The 22,604-nt window shown below is 47.5% G+C and overlaps 1 protein-coding gene across 1 annotated transcript in view; it reads right to left on the reverse strand.

Moving 5' to 3' along the window:
* SLC6A14 (solute carrier family 6 member 14) overlaps positions 1-21,911 on the reverse strand; it is a 30,343-nt gene extending 8,432 nt beyond the window's left edge. The window contains exons 1-9 of the mRNA XM_044682608.1: positions 21,864-21,911; positions 20,741-20,906; positions 15,240-15,371; positions 13,094-13,255; positions 12,073-12,211; positions 9,619-9,751; positions 7,045-7,185; positions 4,091-4,319; positions 575-700 (exon numbers count right to left, since the gene is read on the reverse strand). Of these exons, the coding sequence (XP_044538543.1) occupies positions 575-700; positions 4,091-4,319; positions 7,045-7,185; positions 9,619-9,751; positions 12,073-12,211; positions 13,094-13,255; positions 15,240-15,371; positions 20,741-20,906; positions 21,864-21,911 (1,276 nt within the window). The remainder of the gene's footprint in view (positions 1-574; positions 701-4,090; positions 4,320-7,044; positions 7,186-9,618; positions 9,752-12,072; positions 12,212-13,093; positions 13,256-15,239; positions 15,372-20,740; positions 20,907-21,863) is intronic.
* Between the last annotated feature and the right edge of the window lie 693 nt (positions 21,912-22,604).

The raw sequence follows: 22,604 nt of genomic DNA on the forward strand, positions 1-22,604 counted from the left end.
CTTCCTGCCTTCCTTCCTTCCTCCCTCCCTCCTTCTTTCCTTCCCTCCCTTCTTCCTTCCTTCATTCCCTCCCTCCTTCCTTCTCTCCTTCCTTCTCTCCCTCTTTCCTTCCCTCCCTCTTTCCTTCCTTCCCTCCCTCTCTTCCTCCCTTCCCTCTTTCCTTCCTTCCTTCCTTCCTTCAACTGGTAAAAGGATAGCTTTTCAACAAAAGTAAAGTAAAAACACAAGATACTAATAATTTTAAAACCAAAAAAATGAATGGGAAAGTGAGTGCTGATTTAACCAGAGAAAAGGTATGTTGGGAAGCAATGGAAAGCAAAGTAGGACCAAACAGATGATGGAGGGTCTTAAAAAAACAGACCAGGGAATCCGGGCTTTCCCCTGCAGCCAACAGAAAGGCATCGAAGGGTTTTGAACCAGGGATAGGACAGGCATAATAAAAATTGTGTTTAAGGAAGACTAGTGGGGAGCAATAGGAGATAGTCTAAAGGAGGCTGTTTTAAAATAAAGACAACCTGAGTGAAGCAGAAGAGATTTTCTTTTGAAACATTACCACCCCGCTGAAATCACTTACCTATTGAAGCAAACTGAGAGTCAAGACCCAAAGTCAAAAGCATGAAGAAAAATAGTATAGACCAAAACGGGGCAACAGGCAGCTGTGCGAGAGCTTCTGGATAGGCAATGAATGCCAAATCAAAGCCTAGAAAAAGGTATAATATTTTGGGTTATCTTAGTTAAAAACAAAACAAACAGATTTTCCTGCAGATTTCTAAGTATGATGTTAGAAGAAAGCGTGTTTTAACTTGGCCGTCACACTCCTCGGCTATATTCCTTATCAACGGTGACATTTTTAAAAATTTGCTTGATTTGTTTCATGAGGTTAAAATGAAAATCTATTCAGTCTGCATTGAGTCAGACTTGCATATTTCATTAGTTCTCTCTGAAAATATTTCATGTTTCCAGGTTCAGGAGGAATGAATGCTACTGTGCATCAATGCCAAATACTTGAATGTGGTCGTCTTACCTTAGTCCGTATACTCCGCGTTAATTCCAGTATCAGAAAAAAGACCCATTTGGGGGATCAGCTTCTGAGACTTTGTCTTTTTCTCTAAATTTTCCCTGAGTCAGACCGTCCACAATACCCCTTTATACAACGGGTCACTCCAGCAAAGTTGTAGATAAAGGGAAATCCTATAAATTGAATTCTGTTTTCACTTCGATGGCGGGTTACAGATTCGGAGAGAATTCATCTTCACTTCTGATTTATCTTCAGTTGTCAGGAATCAGAGTAGAATAGATTTAGGCGTGGAAGGAACTTCAGAGGCCATGTAGTCTAACCCTAGTCATTTTACAGATAAAGTACAGCCTGCCTCCTTTGAGTCCCAACTAAAATCCCACCTCCTACACAAAGCCTTCTCCAACTGCTCTCAATTCTAGGGCCTTGCCTCACTTAAATTTCACTCTCCTTTTTCTCCTGTCTATAGCTCAGTTTAAGTACATTCGTTTGCATGTTGTCTCCCCCACTAGTATGTAAACCCCTCCAGGACAGGGATTGTATTTTGCCTGCTCTTTTTGTGTGCCCAGTGCCCCTGCAGATGGCAGGCACTTAATCACTATTGATTGATTAATTGAAGTGACTTGCCCAAGGTCATACAGGTCTGAAGTTCCTTTCATCCTCCTTCCATAGCCCTGGACTGAGGTGCTCCAGGCTCTTGCCCAGGGCAGGTGACCTTAGACAAGTTATTTAGCTGCATGATCTTTGACAAGTCACTTAGGCCTTTTGAAATTTAGCTTCCTTGGCTGCAACAGAGGGACTAGAATAACAGGTCTTGGACCTGCAAACCAGAGTTGTATAAGAAAATGTAGGTCAAATGGCTTGTACACCTTCAAGTACTTTGTAAACATCCACTATTATTCGTGCTGTCATCATGATCGTCATCATTTTCATTATTTCCCTTCTCTGGCCCTCAATATCCTAATCTAGAAAATAAAATTGTTGACCAAGATGGGATCAGAGATCTGAGAGCAGGAAGGAGCCTTCGAAATCATCTCATCATTGTCCAGGTGAGGAAACTGAACCGAGAAAGATTCCGTGACGTAGCCAGGGCTCTTGGTTCCAAATCCAGTGCTCTCCGCACTATATATCAGAGCTGCTACACAGTTTCGAAGGCCCCCTCCAGCGCTGGTCATGGATCCTCCCTCCTGGTCTGTCAAATGAGTGAATACTTGAAAGAACCTCGAGGATGAAGCCCATTCATAAATCCTTCCAGAAGGCAAATAGTCACCACTGATTAATCTCCTTCAGAACCTGGGATTTCCATCTAGCAGCTTGTCTCATAGAGTAGTTTCAAAGAAGGCTGGTTTAACTTCTAACCATATGGCCTGGAGGTGTATTTGAAGCACAACTGCGACCAGAAACGGAGGGGGAAAGCTTATGGTGGATTTGCTGGTTGGAGCCTTCCAGTTTCTACGCTTCCTCAAATACTTTGTCAGCTACTACGAAAGTCCCGATTCTACTATCAGCAGCAATGATGATTTGTCACAGTCTGCCCTGCCATCAGATTTGTCCCCTTCACATCCATTCGTTGTCCTCCTACCGGCTTCATGTCGAAGTCTTCTTGGGAAGAGTCGATTTTAGCTAGAACTTATGCCAAGCTCTGGCCAGGCTAATTTTTAATTCCCCTCCACTATTCAGCATCTCCTGCCTCCTCCTCTTTTGCTTTGCAGATGAGCTTCCAGTGTCCCCCTTGGCTGCCAGGTCCTGTTTGGCAAGGAGAGTGAGTGTTTGCTTGCCCAGGCAATGTGGAGGCTCCTTACACTTGATTATTATAGGGACTGTTTTGCATTGCTAAACTTATCTAAGAAATAGTGACCAAAACCTGGCCTTTTTTTAAAGAGTTGACAGCTGACAGCTTGTTTAAGCAGGCCAGGCTAGAGGTGCTGTAACTGTGTGGACCCATCTCCTTTGCATCTTCTTTCTAATCTGGTGTCGATTTTGACCTTCAGAATCAGAGGTGATGATCTGATTCTGAAATGCCTAAGGCACTTGGCATCCGTTGGTTGCCATTCTGTGAAAATAGGATCATTCCCGGCTTTCTAGGGCTTTCGGACCCGTCTGTTGAAGACTGTTGCAGGCCTGATGGTCCTGGGAAGTCTCCAAGCTTTGGAACCCTCTCATTTCTTGATGCCTAACTGTATTTTCTCCCACAGTTCTGAGCATGCTCCCCTTTGGCCATCTTAGCACCAACATCTCTGAGTATCAAGCCATGAATTGACTTAGTCTGTAGGATCTTCGTGGACCATGGCCGTTTTTTCATCCTCTGCAGTGGATGTCGGCTCATGAGAAGTCATTTTCTCGCACAGTCACCCACTTGCTTAGCTCACCGCACCGGTATATTTGTGGCTGAGCATCTCATGAAATGACATTCTGGGTTGACTCGAACCCCTGACAAAAACAACAGATCTGAATCTTCTGTTGTCCTCTTCCAGGAGACCTTCAGTGAAAGCCTCCTTCCATGAAGCAGCGACTTTCCCCTGTCTGCTCATTTCACTTATAAGCGCTAGATGCTAGCTAGCTGTTATGCATTTTACACATGTAATATGTTAGAAATGCTAGCCGGTGTTATTATTATTTATAATGAAAATATCGGCATAGAAGTGGTTCTGTCCCTTGAGCTCTTATCAATTCACTGGTTACTGGACAAAGATCTCATTTAGAATAGCAGGTGTTAAATGGCTATTTGGAGATGGTCTCAGAACTTTGACTCTGGCCCCTTCTCAGCCTCTCCAGTGCCATCACTGCCTATAGAAGCGGCAGGGCCATTCGGGCCATTCTTTAGCTCTATCTGTTGCCAGGGCACCATCTGCCACCTTGTGACTGAGCAGCTGGTCATATGCCCGTGGGCGGGGCTCCTGATGGCAGGTGTGGTCCTATTGTACTCAAAGCCTCTCCAGCCTGGTACTCCAGTGGTAGGAGGCCTTGAGAGCCCAGAGGTACCTCTAGCCCTGAACACTTCAAGCAAAGCTTTCTCCCTCTCTCAGAGCTTTACAGAGTATTCATGGGATGGGCAGCAGCTTCCGCATTTCATACCTGATTTGACAACCTGGGAGACCTCCTTTCCAGATATGTGAGCCATGTGGCCCAATATGGAAAAAATGGCAAATCCAGCAAACACACTGGTCAAGCAGTTTGTCAAGCAAACCACGATGGCATCAGAGTAGCAATTGTTATTAAACTTGTTGTAGGAGGAGAGAGCAACCAAGCCACCCCAGGCCACTGAAAGCGAATAGAAGATCTGGGTGGCAGCATCTTTCCAGACCTAAAAAAAGAAACATATTTAGGTGAAATGGGCCACGTAAGCACGGCCTCTTTGGTGTAATAGGCGCTCGGCATCCTTGGGCCGCCCCCTCCCCAGAAGGCAGCCTGTCGGCCAGGCCTCAACCCCCTTCTCTCTCCCTCAACACACTTTCACATTCTAGCCCTCGGGGCCCTAGAACTAAACTCTGAAATTAACCCCTGTTAATGTGTGTTAATAGTTAATGTGGCATCCCCTCCCAAGTAAGATGTTTGCATTTTAATAATGCCCTTCGGGAGCAAATACCAACCTCACTTCTTAATGGAAAGGTGGGAATTTCTGAGACCATCATCCCACCAACCCTGCTCCTTCTTTACCCTTCACCATTGGATTTAGATCAAATCCTGCTGCTAACCAAAAGCAATGCCACCAATATTGACAATGACAATGGTAGGAACTCTTGCCGGCTAGCCCCGTGAGGTCATCGAGCAAATGTTTATTAATCTTGTGTAATACTAAATGGCAGCGATTATTCATTATGATTAATTAATCTTTTGTCACTTATTGTAATAATAAATTGCTGTGGTTCTTAAAGTATGTAATTATAAGTAACTTAAATGTATATACAATGCTACTTTAGACTTTAAGAAGTACTTTGACAGTCACGTGTTATCCCTTGGCTATGGAAGGAACACTGGATTTGGAGTTGGGGGGAGCTGGGTTTGAGTTCTGAGTCTGACCTGAACAACTCATTTAAACTTTCCAGGCCTTGTTACCTCTCTGACTTACAACTGACTTTTCTGTAAAATGGGGAAAATAATGCTTTGATCCTCTACCTCCTCTGATGAGTTTAGGGGAGAGAGAACTTTCGAAACCTTTTGGCATCATAGAAATGAGAATTAACCTTATTATGATGTGATTGTACAAAGGATCTCTCATCTCCTTATTCTGGAGATCCCTTCTGCCAAACTAGATCACGCACAGTCCTTCCGCCCGAGTGGTGGTGTTTAGACGGTTTTTAGTTGTGTCTGATTCTCCATGAACCTGCTTGGGGTTTTCTCTGCAGGGTTATTATTAGAGTGGTTTGCCATTTCCTTACTCAGCTCCTTTTTTTTAATATATATTTTAAACCCTTAACTTCTGTGTATTAGTTCCTTGGTAGAAGAGTGGTAAGGGTAGGCAATGGGGGTCAAGTGACTTGCCCAGGGTCACACAGCTGGGAAGTGTCTGAGGCCAGATTTGAACCTAGGACCTCCCGTCTCTAGGCCTGGCTCTCAATCCACTGAGCTACCCAGCTGCCCCTACTCAGCTCCTTTTACAGATGAGGAAACTGAGGCAAAGAGGGGACGTGACTTCCCTAGAGTCACATAGCTAGTAAGTGTCTGAGGCTGGATTTGAATGAATGAAAATGAATCTTCCTGACTCCAGCCCAGGTTCTTTATCCACTGGGCCACCTGGTTGCCAGTTCCTGAGTACTAAGTAGTTAAAAGACTTGTTCGGGGTCACACAGCTAGTAAGTGTCCAAGGCATGATTTGAACTCAGGTCTTTCTGACTCCAGGTTCAGCTCGACAAGCCTCTATGACTGGTTCTCCTAGTCATCAAGAGAGTATAAAGAGGGAATTGGACCAGATAAGCTCTAAGGCCCCTCCCAACTATAAAGCTAGGTGGCTATGATCACCATTTTATCCTCCTAATAACCCCATGAGGTAGATAGTACTAATATAAATCTTGCCATTTTACAGAGGAAGGAATTGAGGCTCAGAGAAAAGAAATGAGTTACTGGAGTGTCACTGAGCTGGGACTAGGTATCGCACCCCAGACACATTTGTACTGTGCTTTGGATATACAAAGCATGTTATGTCCATTATGATCTAGTCTTCCCAACCAACACACATACATTAATAGTGGCTATTTCTGTTTCTTTCCCATTTCCATGATTGAATGTAACCAGCACCCCTCAGAGGGCAGGTCGGTGGTACAGTGGCTAATGCACTGGGCCTGGAGTCAAGAAGACCTGAGTGCAAATTCAGCTTCACACTTAGCTGTGTGACCTCAAGCAAGTCACTTAACCCTGTTTGCTTCAGTTTCCTCATCTGTAAAATGAATCAGAGAAGGAAATGGCAAACCACTTGGGTATCTTTGCCAAGAAAATCCTAAATGGGGGCACAAAGAGTCTAATGTGACTGAACAACAACAGCACCCTTCAGAATAGAGCCTGCTCTTTTCTTTTCATCCTTTTGTCATTTCTAGCTAAAGCCTTATGAGAAGGAAAGAATACGTGCCCCTTGTAATGGCCTGACCATGCTAAAAAAATGGGGATAGAGGGGAAGAAGGGAGGTGGCAACAGAAGTTAGATCCCCGAAAAAGGGAAATAGTCAACTCAGATTCTAGCCACGCACACCACACACTGGGTCCATGTGCCATCTCTCCGTTGCTCAGGAATCCCCATGGTAAAAAACAGCCCCTGCCCTCCCAAGTTTGTTATAAGGTGCAGAGGGATATCTATTTAGAGGCAGAAGGGACTTTGGGAGTAAGCTAGTCCAACCCTCTTGCTTTACATATGAGGAAACTGAGTCTCAGACATGTTAAGTGACTAGTCTAAGGTGCCACAGATGGTAAATATCTGAGGCAGGAATTGAACCCACTGTCTAACTCCAAACCCAGCATTCTTAGCATTACATGGGCTTGGCCAGGTGTCTTATGCATGTCATCTCATCCAAGCAACTTGAAAGCGTAACTGAATCTTACCTCTGCTTCCTTCAGTTTGGTGAAATTCGACTGCTGCCCAATGTAGTAGGAAATGCCTTTGGAAGCACCTTCTAGCGTTGCACCTCGCACTAACAGGATGAACAAGACAACGTATGGGAACAGGGCTGTGAAATAGACCACCTGCCAAGAGAAAAGGGGATCGTGAATGATGGCCATCGTATTTAGCAACACCAGGTCTGGCATCACACTTTTAGGGAAAGAAAAATGGCTCCCTAGGACCAACAGAGACAAGGAACTTCAAAGCAACAGGGACCCAGGATCCCAAGCTCCTGCCAATTTCCATAATGATTCATTCTCCTTTCTGGCTTTTCTCTAAGGATCCATTTATTTATTTATTATTTTAAAAAACCCTCACCTTCCAGCTTGGAGTCAATACTATTTATTGGCTCCAAGGCAGAAGAGTGGTAAGGCTGGGCAATGGGGATGAAGTGACTTGCCCAGGGTCACACAGCTGGGAAGTATGTGAGGCCAGATTTGAACCTGGGACCTCCCATCTCTAGGCCTGGCTCTCAATCCACTGAGCTACCCAGCTGCCCCCCTAAGGATCCATTTAAACACCACCAGCAGCAGCAGCAGTAGCAGCACCTCACAAGAACATTTCCTGTGCTCCCTTTGTAAGTGAGAGCCTTGGCGGCCATAATAATCTTAGGAGAAAATATGAAAAACTTCCATAAATATATTCTACTGGGAAAGCCAAATAAAGGCTGCCCTTCCGAGGACATAGAGTACCATCTCTATGAGAGGCAATGTTGCATAGTGGGTAGAGAACTGACTTTGGAGCCAGGTTCAAGTTCCATCTCTGAACCATTCCTAGCTGTGCAACCAAGTCATTTAGCCTTTAGGGCTAGAAGGAGTTTCTTTACCCAGAAAGTTCCCTATACCAAATGAAATCCTGGGTCTAGTTCCTCTCCCCATCTCCATGATTAGCATATATTCATCCCCCACAGAGAAAATAAAAGTACTTGGAAGCATAGCCCCTCTGCCGTTCTCAAAAAAAGCGGTTTAAAATGTCCAGCAGACGCCTACGGCTTCTGGATTAGTCCAAAAATCAGTGTCCCAGTGACCGATCTGCTAAAAATGTGGGATCTCTTTAGAATAATCTCCCAGAGGGCAGCTGGGTAGCTCAGTGGAGTGAGAGTCAGGCCTAGAGATGGGAGGTCCTAGGTTCAAACCCGGCCTCAGCCACTTCCCAGCTCGGTGACCCTGGGCAAGTCACTTGACCCCCATTGCCCACCCTGACCACTCTTCCACCTATGAGACAATACACCGAAGTACAAGGGTTTTAAAAAAAAGAATAATCTCCCAGAGATAATTTGCACAATCACCTCAGAGGGCTTCCCAAATTAAAATCACCCAGACGAGCTAGGATTTAAAGGGATTCTCTCAATATTGATAGCATAAGGAAATGAGGCCCGTGTTTTCAAAGTGTTCAGTGGCAAAGCCAATACTGTGAAGTTGTCCCATGGGTGTATGGGTACTGCCAAAGTATTTGTAGGAGCAGAGTTCAGGTCTGCATGAGGGAGGCATGTTATTAGGCCAGACCTCAGCCTAACATGTTCTACACTAGCATGGAGGACTCTAATGTGTAGACAGACCCAAGATGGAGGCCCGTTTGCTGCCTGGAATAATGTGGGCCTCTAAGAGAATGAAGACCTGTGGAAGTTCCCTTGCTTTAGGAAACTTAAGACCCAGTGGGTAGAGTTCGAGGAAAATACAGTGTGATCTCTTAGAGCACGAGGCTTTTTGTTTGGTGCAGGGAGGAAGGACTCAGAACTATCATCTTTCAAAGCCTTCCAGTTCTCCCTTCCACGAGCCTTCCAGGGCTGGATTCAGGAATCGTGGGACTAATCAGGTTCTAGAAATAGTTATGGAAGACATGGCATGGAGTGCTGGGGGCAAGGGGATTTCAAGCTGGAGCCTGGGCATACCTAAATGGGACAACAGCCCACAATGGTCCAAGTCCTGGCTTTGACCACTATCTGTGGAGGGAAAGCAAACGCAGAGTCTTGCCAATAAGCTTGCCGAGGCCCAATCCATTATCCTATCGAAATCTTCTGGCCCTGTCCCAGAGCCAGATTTCTGAGTACAAAGACTATAAGACTCTTAATCTCAGGGTCCTGGGCTCACACTGGGCATGCAGATAAGACAGTCAAAGCCTCTCCTTGTGACAAAGCTTTACTATTCATTGCTGAACAACTTAGTGAACTCAATTATCCCAGGCAGGATTTTCCAGTTAGAGGATTAAAGGTAAACACTTTTTGCATATTTAAATATGACTACAGTGTATATACAAACACACATTGCTACAGCGCTTGAAGCTGACTTGCTGAGAAATTGCCAGACTCCCCCCCAAGTCACGGGCTGCCGGGAGGTTCCCTGCCCATCGCTCCCCTAAGCGTGTTGTTTCCCCCATTGGGATGGAAGCTCCTTGAAGACACAAATGTCTGGTTTTGAATTTGCTTCTCCAGCACTCGTTACAGTCCCTGGTGTATAGGAAGCACTTCATACACTTTTTTTCTTTCTTTCTTTCATTCATCCATCCATCCCAATCACCTTGCCGGAAGATTTGATTCCTTTAAACAGTGCTGCTCCAACTATAAGCCAGGCCAGAAGAAGGCAGAGTGCCAGGTACCACACGATCTCACCAGTTTCTTCCATGCTACTGGAACGCCGGAGTGCCACTTTGCTGAAAATGCAAAAGTCGTGAATAAACAGGGAGCCACTGGTGTGGTCTTTTACGTGCAGAAAACTTTGGGGAAGTATGGAATGAGGAGGACCTGAGTTCAAATCTGGCCTCAGACACTTGCTTGCCATGTAATCCTGGGCAAGGCACTTAACTTCCACTGGCCTCAGTTTCCTCATCTGTAAAATGGAGTTACTTATAGCACCTACCTCCCAGGATTGTGCTGAGGATCAAATGAGGTGATAATTGTAAAGCACTTAGTATATAACAAGCACTATGTCAACGTTAATTATTATTATATGTTAATGTTATAATCACATAAATATTATTATTAACCCATTTGCATCTTAGGAGGCTTGTGGCAGTTAGTAATTAACCCTCTTTTACAGAGAGGCAGAAACAGTTTGTTGTCAGCCAAGCCAAGCCCAGACGTTAACCACTCTAGCAGGCATATAGAGAGAAGTGCCGAATGGAATCCTTCGGCCAGCATTCCAGAAATGTTATTTAAAAGTGCCTTTTCTGGAGAAAGGGCACTCTTCCATGTCTGCCGTCATTTTCCTGGTTTCCCAAGTTCCCAATCCAGAGGAGGACATTGGAATTTGGTTTCATGTTTCCTACCTCGCCCCATTTTGAGACTTCATCTGATCCCAGTGGTCCCAAACCTTGTACCCAAACATGGCTGTCCAGATCAGGCGACTCCTCCTTGGCCAGATCACTTCTGGAGTCTGGGCCTAATATCTCTGGAGGGTGACCGGGCCCTGAGGAGGCTGAAGTCTGCAGGAAAAGGAGACTTACAGGGAGCACCGAGGGCCTCAAGTATTTGAAGAGCTCGCTGTAGACGAGTCAAGTATGCTAGGCGACTCCAAAGAGTGGAATGAAGACCACTGGCTGGCAGTGACAGGAATGCAGACTCCAGGCTGCTATAAGGAAGAACCTCCTAGCAATGAGAGCCGCCTAAGAGTAGGCTGGGATACACACTTTGGGGAGCAGCGAATGCTCTGTCGCTGGAAGTCAAAGGGGCAGAGATCTCAGAGCTGGAAGAGGCACTGACGATGGAGTGTTCCCAGAGGAGGGAAAAGAAGACCTGAGAGAATAAATGACTTACTTGCCCAAGGCCACCTAGAAAGCTTCAGAGTGGGGATTTGAACCCAGGCGCTCCGATTCCAAGGCCAGCCCCCTTTCTCCTACTCCTGTGACCCACAAAAGTGTTCAAGCACAGGCCGGAGAACCATGTAGCACGCATGTTGCAGAGAAACAGCATGAATTGTGCAGCAGGGACTTCAAAGACCTCTCCTGACCTTTCCAGCACTAAGACATTTCATAGCACCTTCAAGCTAGAGAGCACTAAGTGACTCACCTTGGGTACACTTTTAAGCCCACGATTAGCATTTAAATCAGTGCTTGTGGACACGATGAAATGATGGCAAACCAGTCAAAAGACAATAATAGGGGCTGGCCAGAGCCATAAGTAGCAATAATTCTGGTGCTAGAGCAAGCACCATAGAAGCAGGGGGAACCTCAAACATCCAGACAAAAGGCCCCATGGTAGGGAAGCAGAAGTCCCATGTTGCTAGGCCTTGGGATCAGGGGCTACCAGATATCAGGAGAACCCTTCTGGAAAAGGGGAACAGGGTGGCGACTAGCCAGAGACTATCCCTGGGGTGGCTGTGCATCCTGAGAGCCATCCTAGAGCTTCCCAGTTGAACCAGTTCTCCCTGTGTATTCAGCTCACTTATTTACTGCTAAAGGGAGGACAAGGGTTATCAACTCATCTACGTTTCAACAACCTGTGGCCAAACCTCAGTCTCCCCACTCTCTGGCTCCCAGGCCTTGTGCAGACTAAGTTCAATCCCACTCATTTCAGCACAGCACGCACTGTTAGAAGTGAGTCTGTTTTGTGTGCTGCAGAAAGACAAAGCTGAGACCAGTCTTTGTCCTTAAAGCGCTTCCACTCTGCTGGGAATGGAAACCATTCTGATTTTAGCTCCTTAACTTTTTTTTGAACCCTCACCTTCCGTCTTAGAATCAATACTCCGAGGCAGAAGAGCGGTAAGGGCTAGGCAGGGGGGGGGGGGGGGTAAGTGACTTGCCCAGGGTCACACAACTGGGAAGTGTCTGAGGCCAAATTTGAACCCAAGACCTCCCATCTCTAGGTCTAACTCTCAATCCACTGAGCTACCCAGCTGCCCCCTCGTTCCTTAACTTTTCATGTGAGTGAGAGAACAAGTAGGCGACGCTGGTGGGTTTGGGGCGAGCTCTTTACAAGGCTCTTTAGACATTCTGCTGGCCACTTGCTTAGGTCCCAGAACATCTGGGATACTTACTCCCAATACTGCTCACTGGGAAGCTGCCCTGGCTGTTCCACCTGGCTGCCGTTTATGCAGGTCTTATTGTTGTCGAGTACCCATGAGTAGTTCATTTGGACAATGTCTCCCATAGCCGTGCTCACGTTACAGTGAGTTACTGAAGAGAAAAAACAAACCGGTAGTCAGCCCTGGGAAAGGGTATGTGTTTTTCCTGAATTTGTGTGTGTGTGTGTGTGTGTGTGTTGGTTTCATATTTCTGAGATTTAAAGTGCTGATCCAACTGCTCACTTTTGAGCAGAAACCAGCAGAGTCTTCCCAGTGGAATCAAAATAAGAATAACCCCGATAAATCTCTTCTGTCATCCTCAGGAGAACAGATGAGGGGCGATCACTGCAAAGAAAAGGCCAGAGATTCACGGGAGCAATAGTCTGCTAGAACTCCATGAAGCTGAAATTGCAATGATGCCCCAGTTGCTTCCTTGGGTCAAGAGCTTGCCTCGAAGGAGCCGGGTGTACACCAGGGCTTTCTGCTGTTGTCTGTTGTAAGTAGCACAGCAGAGAAGGGTGCTTGTTCCAAAGAGTAGAAACTGGGCCTGCTTGTAGCTCTGCTCCCTGGAATGTTCTCAATGTTCTATTGAATTGGGTGGTTTTTTACAATGATATCGCTAAGGATTTCCTTTCTTCCCTCCCACCCCGCCTTCTTCCTCTCGCTCATCTCTTCTTCTCCTCTTCCTGCTCTACCCTGTTCAGCCATCTTTCTTTCTTCTCTCTCTCTGTCCTATAAGGAAGACCTCCCAATGGTCAGCCTGGGCCCTGCCCAACCACACTGGCAACACTAAGAGTTAGATACGCTGCTGGCATCCCATATGTCATCTCCAGGGTCATTTGCCTTCCTCAGAGCCCACTTCCCCTCCCCAAACCAAACCCCAAAGAACCATTATTCTTCTGGTGATGAGACTTAGCCCTCCTGGCTTCTTCTGAACAGCAGCAACAGAACAACAGACATGCCCAGCCCACCTGTGTCCAAGAGGAAACTTTACCTATTGGTATTCGGCTACAGTTTAAATCTGCCCACTGGAAGCATTGAGACCAGGGCAGGACTTTTTGGAAGGAAGCGAATAAATAGTAGAGACTGTAGGCAATGATGACATTGTAATAGATGGTGACGAATATTGAGATCAAAATCATGGTGATTCCCACACCTGCAAAAGAAGAAAATGGGTCAAAATGAGCGCAAACTCAAAGAAAGTTGGGAATTAGGCCATCTGATGAGGAAAGCCTCCTATGGCCAAATCTCCTTTGTGATTCAGACACTTTCTGGCTGTGTGTGACCCTGGGCAAGTCATTAACCCCCACCGCCTACCCTTACCACCCCTCCTTCCACCTTAGAACCAATACACAGTACCGATTCTAAGACAGAAGGTACGGGTTTAAAAAATCTCCTTTGGGATTCACAGCTCAGTATAAGTGGTCTGTTTTAGACAAAGGTTTGATTGGAGGCTCTTGGCCTGGACCAAAGTAACAGCGATGATAACAGTAAGTGACATTTAGGGAGTGCTTTCAGCTTTGAGCTCTTCTGATGCCCAGATTTTATCAATCCCATTTTACCAATGGCTTAACTCAGTGCTGGGCAAGCTTTTTAAAGAGGGGGCCAAAGGAAAGGAAATGCTCATCAGTCAGTCTGTTTCTAAGGCAACTCTTTCCAAGTTTCATTGTATTGTATCTTACTCATTGTATTCGTCAGATTAGGAATAATGTCTCTGGGGCCTATAGAACATCTCAGGGGGCCCGCATCTGGCCTGTGGGCTGTAGTTTGTCCATCACTGGCTTAACCCATGGTAGCACATTGGGTATGGAAGACAGAATATGAGCCCCGCTCTTCCTGGCTCAGATCCAGGACTCAATCCACTCTCCCTGAACAGACTAGTTAGTTGCATTAAGAATCTCTGCCTCTCCTTAACCCCAGCTAGCTGTCTCGCAGGTTTACGCTCTTGTTCTTGGAGGACCCAGCAAAGGAGCATGGATGGCCTGCTGTTCATGCCTATGTATCCTTGCTGTTGGATGGGGGAAAGGACTCCCAGGTCATAGCTCTGCCAAGGGCAGCACCTTGTTATTTAATTTCATGGGCAAAACAGTCCCAGTAGTAACGACAGCAGCTCAAGCTTCCATAGCATTTTAAGGGTTCTGACATACTTTGATAGAAGAACATGAAACTTGTCAGAATAAAAATTCCTTAAAATCTCCCGCGCACTGTTTGCAAAGCCACATTTTAAAAATGAACAAAGCGGGAGCAATAGGAATTTGAGATTTCCCAACCTAGATGCCCCCCCGAAAAGAAAGCCCGTGTACAGTGGCTCTGGTTCTGACAGCTTCCTTCTGTGGCAGCTCCTCTAACATTGGAGCTTCTCAAATGGAGCATTCCAATGATTACAGGCACTTTTCAGGAGTGACCCCATAGCCAAAACATATCCTATCTCTGACGAGGAAGGCAGTTGGAAGTTGGAATGGAGCCGAGGAATGTATCCATTACACAGTGGTTCCCTGTTCTTTTGGGCCCATCCATTCCATGCAGCAGAATGCCACTGAGCTCTTTTGAATCGAGCATTGGAAAGGAGATATGAAGAAAGAGATGCTAGTGAAACCCAAAGTCAGCAGCTAGCTTCAAGCTATCCATCCTCGAACCAGGCTGTGGACACTCAGAGCAATTTAGAAGAGAGAAAAGAGGCCACTAATGACTGCTATCAGATGATGGCTGTTAGTTGGTTGGCCCCAGCCCTTCTCTGAGAAACTCCAGCATTCAATAAGGTGACCTTAAATTTGTGGATCACTTGATTGCTTTCAAAGTTATGATTTTGCTTGTATTATCTAATTTGAGCCCTGCCGTAGCCCTTTAACATGAATTAGGCCAGCTCTAGGCTGGAGGAGATAGAAAGAGAAGGAAACCAGAGTTTCTACCCACGTGGCATGGCCAGGCTAAGAGGAATCAGAAAAAAAAAAACAAGTGCTGGGAGCAAGAAGAGACAGCCAAGAAGAGGAAGCACAAAGGCCGATGAGGTCCCATGGAGGCCAGAGGAGAGGTCACTTCCAGATGAAGAGTTGGAAGATTGGGGAAACTGGAGGCTGGAAGAGGGGTATGAGGAGGAAGAGAGGAGGCTGGTCAAATAAGGAAGTAGCTCTAATACCTACCTTGAAAAAGTGGCAGAATCCTCCAGACTGAAACTGGTCCCAGGCTGGCAAACTGTCCCAGGGAGCACTCCAGAAAGAATAAAGGCAAGCCCGCAAGTGCCAGCATGATGGTATAGGGTATGAGGAAGGCACCTTTCAGAGGGGAAAAGAAAACAAAATCATGTTCACCTTCTGCATCTAAGGCACTAGAGAGGGGCAGGAGGCACGGTTTTATATTCATGAAGGCAAGTTTGTTTTGAAGTGAAATGATCCACTTCCAAAAGAGAAGACGGCTCCTTCCAGACTTTAGGAAGGATCCCTAATGCATAATTTGGATTTGAGCGTGAGTAAGGTGTCAAGCAGTCATTGCACGTTTCTTCCAATTGCAGGGAACGGCGCCTAGAAATGGGCCCAGTCTCTCTGCTCAGCTCTTAGCAGAAGCCGGTCTGACAGAGCTTCTTATTATGTAAAGAGCAGTGCCAAAGTTCTCTTCCCTGGTAGTTGGGATTTTCCTGGTATTGTACAAGAACCTCATGTCTTTTCCTGCTCACTGAAGAGATATTCATATCCACCTCTACATTGCCTGGGGGTGGATGAACCTACCTATGAGGAATCAAAGTACCTTGGGCCCACTAACACGAAGCTCTCAGTCTCCCACAAGCCCTTCTAGCCCTGCTCCCCTGGACTTGGGAAGCTCATTTCTGAACTCTGGTTTAAGACTTCCCATTTATCCCTATTGTGTATTAAGTAAAAGATGAAAAAAGAGCCTTAGCCTTACTTTCCCAGACGGCAGCCACAAAAAGGAGACCGAAGCTAATTGGCCAAAAGGTTGAGGGAAGAGATGGAAACTAAAGGCTAAGATGAGAAGCTGAAAGGGTTCTGCCCACCACAGCACTTTCCTCCACTCAAATGGAGAGCAGAATCTCTAACCTGCAGGGACTCCAAACTCCCATGTCTCTCACACCTGCCTAGAAAAGACCAGAGTGGCCGAAAGCCTGGAGGATCTCCATGCTCACTTTGAGGTGAACGTACCCTCACAGTGCGGAGCCACCTCAGCCTTATTCTCTCATCATTGGCCCACTGGGACCCAAACAGGACACGGGTGGATGAGCCACCCTCAAATCATCCTGGGGCTGTGACGGCATAGCAAGTGTCCAAAGCCCACACCATTGGGAGGGGAAAGAGAAACTGGGCTTGGAATTATTGTGACGTTTAGGCCAAACAAATGATCGTCCTCATCTCTGCCATGAAGCAATTGGCTTTGACCTCTTCTTGTACCTCCATCACTTAGCACAGGGCCTGGCACATTGTGGATGGTGAAGAAATGCTTGTTGACCAACCAAATTTGAGAATGGTTAACTGTACTGCCCACATTACCCAATGAGAAAACCCCACAGTTACTTCCAATTAGAACCCAGGACTTCTTAACCCCAGGTCCCAGCCCAGGAGGCTAACAACTGTTATACAATGAGATAAAACTTTCTGCCAGAGACTTTATCATTTCAAAGATTCTTTGAGAGGATGCTAGCAGGGTTTATGTTGAAACATCAGAGAGAAAGAAAGACGGATAGAGACAGAGAAAGACAGAGACACAGAGAGAGAGAGAGACAAAGAGAGAAAGAAAGAGACAGAGAGAGAGATAAAGACAGAGACACAGAGAAAGACAAAGACAGAGGAACAGAGAGAGAAAGACAGAGACAGAGATTGAGTGACAGACAGAGAGAGACTCAGACAGAGAAAGACAGAGACAGAGAGATTGAGTGATAGAGAGACAGAGAGAGAAAGACAGAGACAGAGAGAGAGAGAAACAGAGAGACAGACACAAGGAGACAGAGCAAGGGAGACAGAGACACAGACACAGAGAGATAGAGACAGAGAGAGACAGAAAAAGAGGGACAGATAGAGACAGAGAGAAAGTGACAGAGACACAGACAAACAGGGAGAGAAAGAGACAGAGAGAGACAGACACAGATAGACAAACAGAGAGAGACAGAGACACAGAGATATGGGAGGAGAGAGAAAAAGAGAAAGACAGAAACTAAGTGACAAAGAGACAGAGACAGAAACTGGGTGACAGAAAGAGACAGAGACAAAAACAGGAAACAGACAGAGATAGAGATAGTGAAAGACAGAGACAGAGAGACAAAGAGACAGACAACGAGAGACAGACAGAGACAATGAGAGATAGATAGATAAAGACAGAGTCAGAGTGACAGAGACAGACAAAGAGAAAGAAAGAGACAGAGAAAGACAGAGACAGAGTGACAGACACAGAAAAAGAGTGACAGAGACACAGAGAGAGATAGAGAAAGATAGAGAAAAAGACAGAGAGACAGAGACTGAGCTACAGAGAAAGACACAGAGAGACAAAAAAGAGAGACAGAGATAGTGAAAGACAGAGACAGAGTGACAGACACAGAAACACAGAGACAGAGACAGAGTGATAGAGACAGAGAGATAGACAGATAGAGAAAGACAGAGACAGAGTGACAGAAAGACAGAGACAGATAGAGAAAGAGAGAGACAGACACAAGGAGACAGAGAGAGGCAGACAGAGACTGAAGAAGACACACAGAAACAGAGACAGAGTTACAGACAGAGAGACAGAGAGAGGGGGGGGAGAGAGAAACACAGAGATACAGAGAGAGAGGGAGAGAGAGACACAGAGGGAGAGAGACAGAGCATTTTCTAAACTCTATGGTGAGGGCAAGTTTGAAAAAAGAATCAGCTTAAGGCTTTTCCATGGAAGATTGCTGTTCTAGGTAGTTCTTCAAAAGGAAACACATTCTGAAGCATGTGGTTGGGGGGGCAGCGGTGGTTCAAGTTCCAGAGGATTCAGGATTCCACCTTACACCCATCAGATTGGCAAAGGGAGTGAAATGCTGAGAGCCAATGCTGACGTGGCTTTGGAAGGAACAAGTGTGCCAATGCCCTGCTGCTAGAATATCACTAAAGCCCCGGACAATAAGAGTTAAATGTCTGCACCTGTAGACCCGGTAGCCTAAGGATGTTGTTCCCCCAAAGGTGCTTATACCCTCTGGAGATTATTAACTGGCACCGAGAACCTATTTGCACTAAAAGGATCACCACACACTCGTCTATTTGTCAGAGCAGCCACCCATTCCCCCTCCTCCCAAATAACCCTGAAAACCAGCTCCAGGTCGGTCCTCCAATTAGGGAATGACTAAACAATGCATGGCATGTGAATGCAACAGCATATTTTTGTGCCATAATAAACAACAACTGGAGGGAAATGAAAGGAATATGAGGAGACAGAAGAAGCGGCATAGACTTGGGAAAGGAGATCAAAAGAACAGCACGCACAGACTAGAGCCATGCAAGTAAGGAGAACAGTTCCAGTGCCAAGTGCAGCCCAGAAAAAAAGCTCGCAAGGGCTCATCTAGCCACAGCGTTTGTTTTTCTGTCCGTGTGCCCAACGCCTGCTGAACCACGGAAGGTCGGGCACACCTAGACGCTTGTTTCCAATCTCTCGTTTGGTTTGGCCGGGGTGGGCTTCTGATTTCAATATTTCAATACTTGCACTCAACAGAAAGGAGAATAATCTCACCTTTTGGTAAAGGAGAAGACAAGCGCCGGGCCCTTCTTTTTCCCTGACTGTGCCCGTGGCTGCTGAGGTGGAGTCCACCTTGCTATAAAAGACAAGGGTCTTCAGCTGTCTGATAAGGGAGCTGCTCTCAGCTTCAGTGGCCATTGAACTCAAGTAACACTGAAGGAACCTCAGCTCTTGTCCATAACTTCTCAACCCCAACTAGATGTTCTGTTACATCACCTCTGAATGCTTACCACGTTAGACCCTCAGCTCCTTTTCTTACCCTGCCTGCCCTCTGTTGGAGGTGACACTGAGAGCTGAAGGCCGCCCCCCAGGTCAACGGGAGAGGAGAGAGATTTAGGAGAGTATGTGATTCCTTCATGTGTTATTCACGGTGATCTCAGTGGGGTACCCACCTCAGAGGCCATCTAGGCTAGCAAATTACCTGACCAACAATGACCTCTCTGGCATCCTCATGGGAAGAGTTGACTTTGAAATACACAGAGCCCAGATATGTTTTCTCTGTCTTGGTGAAAAATAAAGGGGGACAAATGGTGTTGGCAGGCTACCGGGCTTGTGGCGGGGCCTAGATAGTGCTTAAAAGCCACTCACAATTGGTTTCTTCTGGCTACAAGAGATTAAGTTGGGGCTGCCATTGGGGAGTGCTCTTGAGTTCCTCCTTAAAGAAATTTCTCTTTCTAAAGCTCATGTCTGTCCAACCAGAAGGGGTTGTTGACACGTTGCCCATCCTGTCTCTCCATCAGCCCAAACAGTTGATCTATGGGCCATGGTAGCCAAAAGAGGTCACGGCTCCTGATCATCTTCTAACCAAATCACACACGGGACCAAATGAGCTGAAGCCAGCAAGAGGGGAATCTCTGTCAGCGGCACTCCTTTGTCCTTATCTGAAGGCCAGTGTGAAAGTTGTCATTCACCCAGTTAAAAGGGGGGCCCAAGAGCAGAAGACAGAAAGCACAAGATCCTATTGTCGTAAGCAGAAGTTATCACAATGGCATGGTTTCATTGGTACTGGGTGAGAGTTAGGAAATACAAGGGCACGTCACCTCTGCTCTTTTATTGGAACCTGTAATTAGCAAGCAAATAAAGTAGGGTGTAAGTGAAAAGTTGTTTCGACAGTACCAAGGGATTGTGCAATGCCTTCTTGCTTCCCTTTGTGTGTCAGATCAGGATCCCCCCCCCCCCCACACACACACCTTCTTCTAATCTACTTTGCTCAAATGGCCTACGAGCTATAAATAATGCCATCTTATAAAAATGAGATACACACCCTGGCCTCAAATTAGCCATAAATGCATTGAGAAAATCTTCATTCAAATATTTGCCATCTGTGTGGTCTCAGGGATATTCCTTAACCTCTATGGACCTCAGTTTCCTATTCTGTCATGTGTGGGGATTGAACTAGTTGAAGACCCCTGAGGTCCTTTCCAGCTCTCTGTCTAGTGACCATTGGATCTCCCACTTTCCCCAAAGAAAACACCAGTGGGACACCTCCTTCTCTGCCAGCTCCAAAGTGATGGTCACATGGTCTTTTGCCTCCAGGTTACACTGGAAGCAAACAGAGCATTCTCAAGCCCCAAACTCCTTCTTCTGCCTCTCTTGCGGTCTAGGAGAAGGTAAGGCGCTCTAAGTCAGCCAGTTTCCCAGGAGGAGTGAGATTCCTCTGATCTGTTCTTGGGTTCATTTACAAATGGTTGAGAGCAAGGAACCTCTTCCATGGATCCACACACTGCCTGGAGGTACAGAGGTAGACACACATCTCACTACCCCCAAGTTTTCTCACTTCCCCTCTCAAGGGCTTTCCTTAACTGCCCTCCGCAGACAGTCTAGCTGAATGGGCCCTCTGGGCTGCCTGCTTGCCAGGTGCCACCATTTCCCTGCTCATGTTCTGTGTCCTTTTTCACACACTCGGTGGCAGACAGACAGTTCTTGTAAAGACATATTTGAGAAATACCTCCTCCGTTCTGGTAAGTCAAGTAAGGGAATCTCCAGACGTTTCCCAGGCCTACTGCGTAGCCCACCATGGAGAGGAGGTAGTCGGACTTTTGGGACCAGTTCCCACGTTCCTGGTTCTCATCATTTTCCCCGACGTGGAAATTCTCCGATGAAGCAGTCACTTTCTGAGGGACGAGAGAAAAGCCATCTCTGATCACCAGAGGCCCATCTGAGGCTCTTTTCCCACAGCCAAATTGTGGCAGGCCAGGAGAAGGCTGGGGCTGAGGGCACAGACTTGGGGAGACTGCTAGAGATAGCCCATGTCCCTCAGGGGTCCTCAAGCTCCCAAGGGAAGGGGGACTTGGACTCCACCTTCACTCAGGTCCATTTCCAACTAATGCCAACGGTGCAAGCCCCCCCACCTATCCCAGGGAGAAGGAAATCAGGAGAAAGGGAGGCTCCCACCACAAATTCCCCAAAGGAGGAAACGACAGAGACAGCCAACACCCGAAGGCTTCCAGAAATCTTGGAGAGCTCTGCCAAGGCTCCCCAGAGAGGGCCACCTGCAGACTCTGGGGATGTGGCCCCTGCCTGCCTTCCCTGCCAGAGGAGGGCAAGGACAATGTCGGGGCCAGGGGCACCAAAGAGAGCCGAGCCTGCCACCCCTCTCAGAGGGCACCTCCTTGGGACAGGTTCCTCCTTCCCCCTCCCACCACCACCATAAAGATAGCTTCGAGGGAGGAGGGCGGGAAGAAGAAAGGAGAGAGGTGATTCGGGAAGTGCGCTGTGGCATTTCAGGATGCTTCCCTGGGGCCAGTCCCAGCCCAGCTCTTTCTGGGGGGCTCTGGTAAAGTCGCCTGGCCTCAGTGGGAAGATCTCGAGGGCTGCCAAGATCCTTTCTGGTTTTCCATCTTTGATCCAGAATCCCCGTAGGCTCAGGAAGCCCCTACAACCTCTGATTTGGAACTCCATTCCCCTAAGGCTCTCAGCCAGCCCCAAGAACTTGGGATGGAAAGGACAAGGAGGGAAGACCTGGAGGGAGGGAGGGAGCGAGCTAAGAGCAAGGACCGCAGGAGGACTGAGATGACAGCTGACACTTGCCTCCCGGGAACACCCCGCTGCCAGTCCGCACTGACCCCTACCTCTTTACCCCCACGCCGCAGGAAGGCGGGTAACTTGAACTTGTCCATGCTGTGTGCGCTTTCTGGCCGTGCCTCCTTCTCTGGGCTCCCCTCTCCTTGGAGGCAGGCAGGCAGGCTGGCTGGGCTGGGCTAGGCTGGGCTGGGCTGGGCTCGGCAGGGCAGCGCAGCACAGCTCCTTGGCAGGTGTCAGCTCCTCAGTCCCTGCCTGGCAGACTGATGCACCTTCCCCAGGGGTGGGACCATTTATAAAGGCTGCGCTGCCCTCCCGCCCTCCAGTCCTCCTTCCCCCGCCTTCCCCCCCCCCCCACTCCCCGCCCCCCCCCCACTGGTCAGGCCTGGGCGCTGTGTGTCAATTACGGGAAGGGACAAATCAAAGCCTAACTCTGGCTCGGCCCAGGTGAGCCCGCAAGCAGAAGGCTGTAACGCTCTGGGCTGCTGTTGGTGGAGGGGAGGCACAGGGGCTTCAGAGTGCCTTTGCTACCCCTTAGCCCCTCCCCAGCCACTGCCCTACCGGGGCTGCTATCCTCTGTCCCAGGTCCAGTGCTGATCCCGCTTCTCTGTCCCCCCCTCCATCAGTCGGGCTCAGGCACCTGCCCTCCCCATGGCTTCCAAGGCCTTTGCCCCTGCCTGAGTGCCCCGAGTGCCCAGCCGCTTTCCCAATGGAGTCAGCTGGGAGGGAGGTAAAGTGAGCCAGCCCCGGCCGGGCCCTAAGCTTCCCAGGTGAGAGCAGCATGCCTGAGT

The sequence above is a fragment of the Gracilinanus agilis genome, chromosome X (assembly GCF_016433145.1).
Source record: "Gracilinanus agilis isolate LMUSP501 chromosome X, AgileGrace, whole genome shotgun sequence".
NCBI classification, from domain to species: domain Eukaryota; kingdom Metazoa; phylum Chordata; class Mammalia; order Didelphimorphia; family Didelphidae; genus Gracilinanus; species Gracilinanus agilis.